General features: G+C 36.6%; 1 protein-coding gene across 1 annotated transcript; it reads right to left on the bottom strand.

Annotated features, from left to right (window-relative positions):
• Positions 1-297: 297 nt before the first annotated feature.
• LOC137933687 (regucalcin-like) lies at positions 298-9647 on the bottom strand. Its single transcript, XM_068777701.1, has 6 exons — positions 9559-9647; positions 8733-8889; positions 5536-5739; positions 3896-4111; positions 2316-2428; positions 298-566 (listed from the first exon to the last, which is right to left on the bottom strand). The coding sequence occupies exons 2-6, from the start codon at positions 8887-8889 to the stop codon at positions 342-344; spliced, it is 915 nt and encodes a 304-aa protein (XP_068633802.1). The 5' UTR covers positions 9559-9647; the 3' UTR covers positions 298-341.
• Positions 9648-11062: the final 1415 nt, after the last annotated feature.

The following is an 11062-nucleotide window of genomic DNA, read 5'->3' as shown; positions in this document are numbered from 1 at the left end:
TTGGCGCTAATCGGTGTAACATAACTCCTGAAGATGCACCGTGGAGGGGTGAAACACGTGTTGAGTGATTTAGCGATGGTGGTTGTGTAATTCGCATTGTTTGCCGCATGCGCATTTATCAGCGGGCTGGCGGGCGGTGCATTTTGTTGCACGACTACCACTGCATGTGCGGAAGTGGCTAAATATTGGCCCTTTTCTTACTAAGGATGGACTTTCGCAAGGTATCGCCTTATTCCATTAAATAATATTTCGACGGTTTACAATGATCGGGGACTAAAATATAAATAAAAAAAAAGATATGATATAAATAGTTTAATTAAAAAATTATACATTAAGTACATTTAGTTAAATTTCGCTTCAGCATTTGGGTGTCCTTTGACCCCGAGTCCTGTGATTTGGAAGGTGGACCCACACGGTGGCTTCTGCTCCTCACCCCTGTTCATGCAGGCCGATGTCACGTAAAGAACGTCCAGGTTCGGTCCTCCGAAGGTAGCTGATGTCACTTGAAGAGCGGGAATTCTGATTTTCTGGAGGAGTTTTCCTTTCTTCGGATCAATTTTAATTACCTGTACAAAAATATAAAAAAAAACGTTCGTTAACTTTGATTCTAACCTATCCTAACCTAACTTTTTTTTCTTTTCGGGGGAGAAATATTCCGGATGTTCAAGATGCCCTGCCTCTGATGGGAGGACGGGATAATGTGGGATTCCTACCCACTAAACCCCTCAGGTGGTCGTTCACTGCGCTATACGGGAGACGGCGGTATCTCCCGGTCAGGGATCGCCACGCGGTCTTTCCTCGCGCTGTGCTATTTTGGATAGCCCGTCCCAGGTATGCGTGTATGGTTCACGTTCTGAAACCCTCGTGGTGTTATCACTATGGTTCGAGATCAAATCATTCAGCCGACGCCGACAGATGGCGTTGGTAGACGATTGCCTCGCGCTTTACTTTGGCTTGGGGTGAGATACAAGACCGCTCCTCTCAATAACTTGTCAATTAATTTAGATAAGCATAACTTTATGATTAAGAACTCAGGTCGTGGGTCAGATTTTCATGGAGCATACCGTGTAAGGATGATAAAATACTACATCTGCTTACAAATCATGGAGGAAATCAGACGAAACCGGAATAAACAAGGATTTGGGTATATATATTTGATATTTTATTATATATCGTAAACATTACACATATATGTTGTATTTAAAGTATGTGTAAAATTCAGAGCCCCTTAGGACCACCAGCCTGATTTTCTCCAATAATCAATTCCCGTAGAAGTTGTTATGATTACAGTCAATTCATAAAGACGTTGATTGCTGCTAGCCTTAAGGCTTTTACTGCTACGGATATGTTACAAATAAATATTGTATTGTTTCTGTGAAGTTTGTGCTGTTACCCATAAAGTTTTTACGGCTTCATCGGAAATGAGTTCACGGAAAGGAAGGGGCCGTGAACTATAATAAACTGAAGCTTTCGGGTTTCCGAACCTGAATTAGATACTCTAATGGTGAATGAGGCAGTACAGGCGAGGCTTTCCTGGTCGAGTCAGTGTTGCTGTTCGTGTACTGATTGTGGAGTGAAAGTATGGAGGGCAGCGTGGACCACTCAGCAATCCAAGGAAGGATACTGAAAGGATCTCGGATCGGACGTTGAAGATTATTGTGCTTGAATATTTAATGGATTTTCTTCTTCTCCATTATTACAAGTTTGCCGGGGGACACGGTCGGGGTACTCGTCTATTACGTGAAACCGCAAATATAACTTACGCGCAAGAGGGTATAATAAAAAATAGCCCTTGTGATCGGTCACGTGACTTTGAATGGTAGTAGAGGAGGATGTGGCATATAAATAAAGCAGCGACAGACTGAGCTCACTCTGTGTTTGGCACTAATCGGAGTAACATAACTCCTGAAGATGCCCCGTGGAGGGGTGAAACACGTGTTGAGTGATTTAACGGTGGCAGTTGTGTAATTCGCATTGTTTGCCGCATACACATTTATCAGCGGGCTGGCGGGCGGTGCACTTTGTTGCACGACTACCACTGCATGTGCGGAAGTGGGTAAATATTGGTCCTTTTCTTACTTATTGTGCTTGATTTTTGAGTATCGCACGCGTTTTTTTGTGCGGTGAGTGGTCGCTAGTAGTGGTTGATGTAGAGGTTGAGTTTGCGCTTGCAGTGTTACAAATAAATACTGATCCATGTTACTCGTGTAACTACTTGCATCGCGTTTTAAAATACATCTAGCGCCATGTAGCGCGTACTAGAGAAATTTTATATATTGTTCTGATGCTATCCCAACAGTAAATTTTAAACATACCTGATGGCCGTCGAAGTTGGCAACCCAGAGGTTACCGTCCGTGTCTATGGTCATGCCGTCAACGATACCATTTAGTCCGTGGTCCTTGTAATCGAAAACGAATCGAGGTTTTGCTGAAAAATATGAGTAAATTTAATGAAATATCTGGTATTTTTTGAGACGTATTTACAGATGTCTTAGAACTTAGAATCGGAATGATTTTTTTTAATGGCAATCTTTAACGTAAAGATACGGGAGTTCCCAGCGAGCTCTATTCTGATAAAAACTAACATAAAAATTCAGACGGTTTTTTTTTTCACTTTAACAATGTTATAATACAAGTATAATAACAATTTTGCAAGCTTTATTATCAAATGAAAATTCACTTACACCATACAATTCTTTTACTAATTGTAGTTTAATAAACTTTTTTAATTTATAGATGCAAATTCACAATACAGTTCAAAATTACAAGGAATTTTATTCTAAAACGTAGACAGTTGCTAAGAAACAGTTACTAATTTTATAACACTTAGAAAAAGGTACAACAAACTTGTGGCGACTTAATCGGCCATGCAAAACACATTACACCCACACAGACATTCTGACATTTTTCGTTCATACGTCATTCACACATTGACACTTCACCTCACCCTTTTGTTAGGACAAAGTTCGCTTACATTCTACTCTCTCTGGGCGTGTTTAAAGGTTAACTACAAATAAAACTTTAGATATCACACTGACAATGCAAATTAACGCGGATTGGTAGAACTTAAGCGATCCGTCATCACCGTTCCGCACCACGTTCAATCTTGAACTGCCCCTCAAAGTTGCTGCACGGCGGTTTTAACGTTTCGCTAGAGTAACTTCCGGTCAGTTCCACCCTCGTCCACTTCCGGAAAGAACGTTCCATCCTATTGACTAGGTTGTTTATAGATATAAATAAATATATATATATATATATATATATATATATATATATATATATATATATATATATATATATATATAAACAACCCAATCCTTCTGTCTGATAATAACGAGTCTAGTGTTGTTACTATATTATTGTATATATTGGAGTCAGAATATATGGAAGGTTTCTGTCCATATTACCTCTCTAAAGCTGATGTTTATTCCTAGTGCTAATCTTATATACATACAACAGGTAAATTGAAATAATTAACTTCTTTTAATGGTAATCATTTTTAAAATACGCTATTTTATTTCATTTCTTTGACGTTGATTTATGGGACACACTGAATAAACAAATGAATCAAATTAAGAAACGTGTGGCGACTCTCTCGTCCCAAACGGCGTTCCCACACGTGAAACTAAACGTTCCTGACTACACTCCAAGCGCATTGCTTATAACTGCTTGTAGACTGACTACTCACATTGGAGATATCGGGCTGTTCAATGTTATTTTAAATCTATGTAACATATAAGTCAATATCTACTATCCTTGTTTCATCCCAAAGCAGAAGGTATCCCACAAACTCAAAGGTAAGATAAACATTTAAAAAAGATAAAAGTATCAAGAATTTTTAATCGCACAGAATATTAATATAGTAAAAAAAAATTAAAGATGTAAAAATACTAACTTATATCTCCGGTTTCAATGTCGTAGTCGTATCTCCTTATTGCGTATTCGAATGAATCCGCGTAATAAAAAGCCTTCTCCTTAACGTCCCAGCACAGGCCGTTGGAGATGTCCACGTTATCTGCCAGCGTGGTCACCTTACCGTCCGGGTCGATACGGTATAATGCACCCTTCTTATGATAGAACTTACCCGGTTCGTACTCGTATCCCATTGTTCCTGGATAAATAAATATAAGTCTCTACTTTTATGTGTACTTAATTAAACAATATTGTACAGGTTGATTGTTTAAACGCTTTAAAGCTGAGATCCCCAAACTTTTTTATGTCGTAGACCCCTTGCCATGTTTTTCCGTGTTGGGTAGACCCCCTACTTACCTAATATTGATTTCCTGTAAATTTCTAACTGTAGTGAAGTTTAGCGTTAAAAACTTAAAGTAAAAAACACATGTTAATTTATACATATTTTAAAATATTTTATTAGCACTTTCCTTTTCAAGATTCGGGAAACGAATAAACGTATTTGTCCCACATTCGTATTTATAGAGTGACGAATTGAACAAGTCAGTGCAAGGTAGCGAAGCTCTGAGACTGCGACTCTCAGGTTTTTAAAAGTTTAAAATGTATTGCGACCACAAAGCGAATATCAACATCCTACAACTTACACAATTTTAAAAACATTTTTTACTTCATAGGTACTTTTATAAATAATGTTTTGATATTATAAGATAGTATGATGTAAGTAAATAGGTACTATCAGTGTATATGTTGAGATCCACTATCGTGGATCCCCATTTTCATTTCATGGTCCCTCAAATTTTTTTCGTTGACGTAGACCCCTAGGGGTCGAAATAAACCACTTTGGGAAACATTGCTTTAAAGCCTTAATTCCTTTCTTTAAATAATCATTACAAATGAAAAGTTAGTGTTTGAAGAAAAGATTAGTATGTGTCTCTAGGGCTACATGGAGCGCAGATCAAATGGCAGCTGTGTTAGGCTCTGGGTTTTTGATGTTTAAACCATGGACTGCAAGATTGGAAGCGTAGTGTAAGACGTCCATTCACTTGTAACAATGACAGATGGCCTGGGATTCCGTGACCGTCTGTCTTAGACGCTGGATGCAGGCCATTTCTAACTACTTCTATCGTAAATCTATTATTGAAGCCCTTGCACTACGCCCTATGATCAAGAGATGCTTCAAGTGTGATACTTATAAACAGAATCTTCTTCTTTTGAGCTGATATCCCACTGCAAGGCACAGGGTCAGGCCTCCCACAAAGATCACCAGGATGATGGGTGCTACGCTGCCACTAGGTACTTCCCCTAATCTTAACTATGTCGTCTGTCCTACTAGTGGGGGGTTTATACACGCCGGGTTTCAATCGAGAACCTTTCGGTTCCAAAAGGCATCGGTTGCACGAACGATGTGCCTTGTACACTGTCACTTTAGATGATCAATTCTTAGCATACGTCGGTGATTTTGCAGCGACACCACAAGCATCACTCTCGTCATAGTTGTGGGTGACCCTGAGTCGTCTGATATCCGTATTTCATCACCGACATCACACATTGGTAAAATGTCTTCGTCTTCAAACATTGCGTTGAAGAGTTTGAATATCTATGGATAGCAAAATGTAGCTGTACCTGCAAAAAGACGTCCCCGAGGATCCGCTTTGCCGTCATTCAACCGGTTATCTGGATTATGTTTGTCCACCTCGGTGATGGTGCGCACAACCTTGGCAGTTCCATCTTTGCCATCCCACACCACTTCAGCAATTCGTCTCTTCAAACCGACCACGAAGTGATGGCGCTTACCTTCTATCGGTACAATGAAGCCCACCACGTCATCTGGAACGTTGTCGAAAAACATGTTTAAGGTGAAAGGTTAACATTAAACAATTTACAATGGATAAAACTCAAGTGTTTTCTTAGTGTTATTGCTATATTTACAACAGTTAAAATCTATTTTTTATACCTTATACAAGTTATATACTAAATGTATCTAATAGTATATAATAAACAAGAAAACTGTATATCTTATAGCCTTAAATAGATGAAGGTTTAGCTCGTTTATCAGCAACTTAAAAGATTTTACATTTATTTCTAATCACTCTATATTAAGTGATCACCCTGAACTATGTTAATTTACTTTTTCTATTAGACTGTGCCTCTTCAATAACTTCTGGGCAGCACAAAGTCTGTAGAGATAGATATATGTAGATAGTAAACAATAATTACATTTTAATATGAAGTAATATATATTTAAACTCTATTTCATACCATATTACTATATCATTACGTTATATATCTAATATATAAAATTCTCGTGTCACAGTGTTCGAACTTGAACTCCTCTGAAACGGCTTGACCGATTTTTACCAAATTTTATATGCGTATTTAGTAGGTCTGAGAATCGGCTACAATCTATTTTCCATACCCCTAAGTGGTAAGGGTGGTCCACCCCTAATTTTTATTTTTTAGACAAATTTTTTGGTTTTTATTTTATTAAGATACAGCATACAAAATACATACAACCCTAAATTTTCACCCCTTTACTATCAACCCTTAATTTTTTTTTGCAAAACAACGTTTGCGGGTTCAGCTAGTTATCTATATATCCATTGATTTAGTATAGGGTGTATCGTACATTAATTGTCAGCACACATTTAAACCATTTACATCAATAACCGAACATCCTGTATAGATATGTTCCACTTGACTTAGTTCATCAAAACTAGAAATTCTTCTACAGGTACGCATTTATATGTGTAATAATTCAGAGGCTTTCACCTGCAACGAATCTTAATTATCAAACTGTGAAACTAAAATATTTAGTAAACAATAACCATTAAAAATCATGCAGTTTTATTATTTTACTGATAAAGGGAATGATAAAGAAAAGATAAAATTAATTTATTGGACATTGGAACTTTTAACAGAACTCTTACTAATCTATTTAATTTTTGGCATTGCTTCGCAAGGTGTTAGTTGTGGATGAGAAGTAGGATGAAACTCAACAACAACACATGTTTTAATAAAGTTTAACACAAGCTTGTACGCATACACTTTCTTAGATGTAGTCTAAATGAAATCAAAATAATCAGCCGACATCACTGCCAAGGATTCTTGTCATTTAAATATTCGTTTATTAAATAATGAGGTTTTACCGTCAATTCGCTTTTAATATGCGTTTTGAATTTTGTATACGTAAATCTAATAATGTCTTGCGACATTTTATTTGAAAACTTTATTCCGTTTATTACAAATGAATTAGACATTTTGCAGTCGAAACTTTAGTGCAGCCGGTTTTTCACGGTGCCTTGTAAATACACTATGGACGTATCCTATTTTTTTTTAATTTATTATAATTATTGTAAATGTACAAAATATACAACTATAAATAAACTAAAATAAATATACTAGCTAATAAATAAATATAAATATACTAGCTGATTCCGCAAACGTTGATTTGCAAAAAAAAAAATAATAAAGTATTTTATTAACAAATAAAAAATAAGGGTTGATCGTAGAGGGGTAAAAATTTTGGGGTTGTATATATTTTAGTACGATGTATCATAAAAAAATAAACACAGAATTTTGTATAAAAAATAAAATAAAAAATTTAGGGGTGGACTACCCTTATCACTTAGGATATGGGAAATGGATAGTAGCCGATTCTCAGACCTACTGAATACGCTAATAAAATTTGGTAAAAATCGGTCAAGCCGTTTCGGAGGAGTACGGTAACTAACATTGTGACATGGATATATATTAGATTGTGAGGTCAGTGTAAGAATATTGACCTCTTTAAGTATGTATGTTATGTTCTATGTTACTGGTGATGATTTAGGCCAAATAAACGAAGACTTACTCCGGTCCGCATTGGAAAGGTTTCTAGCAATCAATGAGCTTTTACAGAAGTCTAATCAGGTATAAGAAGATCGGTTCCGAACGGAACAAAAGTAGCCGAATTATTCTAGCGGATTGGAAAGTTAAGGAGCAATGGGTAGACCATAAATAGTCGCAGGAACTTCTAGAGTAGAGATTGTCAAGTGCTGAACGCAGATCGCTTTTAAACGGTACTATTGGATATCAATGTTAAGCAGTGGACGTCAGCTGCTCAAATGATGATGATAATTTAGAGCAGAGTTTCCCAAACTTTTTTGTGTCGTAGACCCCTTGCCATGTTTTTCCGTGTTGGGTAAACCCCCTACTTACCTGATATTAATTTCCTGTAAATTTCTAACTGTAGTGAAGTTTGGTGTTAAAAACTTAAAGTAAAAACACATGTTAATCTATACATTTATTAATTTAATTTAAATTAAAATTACTCAAAATAAAATTTTGTATCTGTTATGTAAAATATACGCAACATTAAATAAACATTAAATAAACTATAAATAAAATAACATAAGCAATAAGTCAATATTTTTAGTGAGAAGGGTGAACCTGATGCTTTAATAATAAATTATCAACATTTGGCGTCAATTTTGTAAGGGTTAATCTTAAATCTCCTCGGCTAATGATTTCCAGTCTGTTTCTTTTTTTAGTTAGGAGATTGGTAACAGCGCTGAACCCCCTTTAGGTACTTTTATAAATAATGTAAATATTTTGATATTATAAGATAGTATAATGTAAGTAAATAGGTACTATCAGTGTATGTGTTGAGATCTACTATCGTGGACCCCATTTTCGTTTAATGGACTTCCAAATTTTTTTTCGCTGACGTAGACCCCTTGCAGGTTGTCGTAGACCCCTGGGGGTCGATATAGATCACTTTGGGAATCACTGATTTAGAGTAATATGTGAAATGATAACACGTAAATACAGTAGAATATTACCTAGAACAGAGCGAGTGTGTTGTTTTGATGCGGGGTCGTATCTGTGTATGGAACGGTCGAAGATGCTGACGAAGTATAGAACCTGCTCCTTGTCATCCCAATGGGGGCCTTCGCCCAGTAGCACCGGATCGGTTACCGCCGACACTTGTGGCGCCATCTGTAAACAACGAATGCAAACAGGTGTTGAGGGAAAAACTTACAACTGGTCGATGTTTAATACTATTAGGATTTCAAGTAGGTGTGTACCAATGGACTGTAATTTTAGCAAATAGCGTTGAAATCATTGGGTTCTATATATGCCATGCGAGCGAATTTCTATGTTTCGTATGGAGTATGAGACGCGTTTACACTAGATAGACCCGTGAAATCTACGCATTTCAGATGTAGAAATTTGAATGAAATTTTATTTGTATGAAAAAGTAAACCGTGTTGCTGTTCCATACGGAATAAACGCGTTTAAGTCTGTATTGTATTAGTTGTTGGGCACAGTCAGTCAGGCAAGTCAGAGTACATAGCCAATATTTGTAATTTAATACACCATAGGTTTTACTCATAAAAATAAGAACAATACTTTAAAAAAAAAGTGTTTTTAAATGTGGATATAGCCTGTGCGAGTAGTGACAGATCTCAAAATAAGGAAAGCACTCAGAAAAGCAGATCATAGATACCTGTGGAAGTAAAAAATGAATCTATGACCGAGGCTTTCCAGAAAAACCGCGACCTTCAGCAATGTAGATAAACTAGCAGTTAAAATAACTTAAATATATGAAATAAATTTCTAAATAAAACTCGTATCGATATGTAAGCCTTTACGATTATTACTCACGTTCGCAACAGCGAAAAAAATCGATATCACTATCTTGACGTATGACAGATGACAGATAGCAAAGCGCGCGAAACGTCCGCCGACGAGGCGTCTACGTTCCAAACTAAATTCTAGCTTCGTTTAATTGCTTCGGTGACGTAATCGTGACAGAAATTACGCGTAAAAGGAATTTATTTAGTTGTTCCGTAAAGTTATTCGCTTCCTCGTTTAAAAATACTAATGTAATTCCCAAAGAACGTACACTATATTTAAACTAAAAGTTTTTTTTTTACTTTTTACAATCATCGTCCTTATTTCAGCCGTAAGACGTCAACTGCTGGATAGAGCCTTCCAAATAAATTTCCAATAAGACTTCTAACTACTTAGTGGGTGAACGCCGTCGTCGACATGGACTTTTTAATATATAATATGTACTTGTATTTCAATCAAATAAAATATTTTACAGATAAGAGAAGAATATACAATTATATATATTAGACGGACCTGAAAGTAATGTCTGTCTGTTGACATATTTTAGGGAAAAACCAGTTTATTTTTACCGCTCGGGCATTAAAAATTTGTATACTAGACGGCAAAAGGTTGTTGATAACGAAGGTGAATATATTGTTGATTAGAAATAAAAACTTGTTATAAATGTAGTCGTGTGAATTTAACTTAAGACAGCGACATTACTTTCCGGTCCCACTGATACTTTATATGTATCTTACGTGTAACCAAGTTGACAGCCACTGAAAATATAATACAATTTAAAATTGTCAGTGTGTAAAACGCAATTTAATTGGCAACTGTAAGGATATATATCGGTCGAGATTGAATGAATGAATCATCTAAGTCCAAAGAAGGTATTCTATGTTGAATCGTCGTCCTACTGGGACCTGAATGAAAATGGAATGAATTTTAATTATTCTTGTAGTACTAACACCGTTTCTGAGTTTTTTTTAAATTAAAAACCTTCGCTTATCAATGCAAAACACATTAAATGATCATATGAACAAACAAGGCATCGTGAAACATCTATTCACAGCTCTTAAAAATCCTACCAACGAATTCTACCAAAAATATGTTTATATGATTTAGTGGATTTTTTTTTTAAATTTATCTGTGGTAAGTGGCCAGTGGTTAAGTCGACAAGTTCTCAAGTGGTGAGCCAATATCGTGGGTAGGCGCCCCACTTGTTAGACCAACGACATAGATAAGATTTAATGGAATCAGGCGTTACCTCGCGGAAGTCCATCCTAAGTAAGAAAAGGACCAATATTTAGCCACTTCCGCACATGCAGTGGAAGTGCAGAGTCCACTATCTATCTCTGTGTTTGGCACTAATCGGTGTAACATAACTCCTGAAGGTGCCCCGTGGAGGGGTGAAACACGTGTTAAGTAATTTGGTGGTGGCGGTTGTGTGATTCGCATTGTTTGCCCCATACGCATTTATCAGCGGGCTGGCGGGCGGTGCAATTCATTGCACGACTACCACTGCATATGCGGAAGTGGCTAAATATTGGTC

This window comes from Battus philenor, unplaced genomic scaffold (genome assembly GCF_028537555.1).
Source record: "Battus philenor isolate CCGP_79_NKW_IND1 unplaced genomic scaffold, ilBatPhil1.0.hap1 SCAF_14, whole genome shotgun sequence".
Classification (NCBI taxonomy): domain Eukaryota; kingdom Metazoa; phylum Arthropoda; class Insecta; order Lepidoptera; family Papilionidae; genus Battus; species Battus philenor.
Note: the sequence above shows the minus strand (reverse complement) of the source record. Positions and strands in the feature narration are given on the sequence as shown.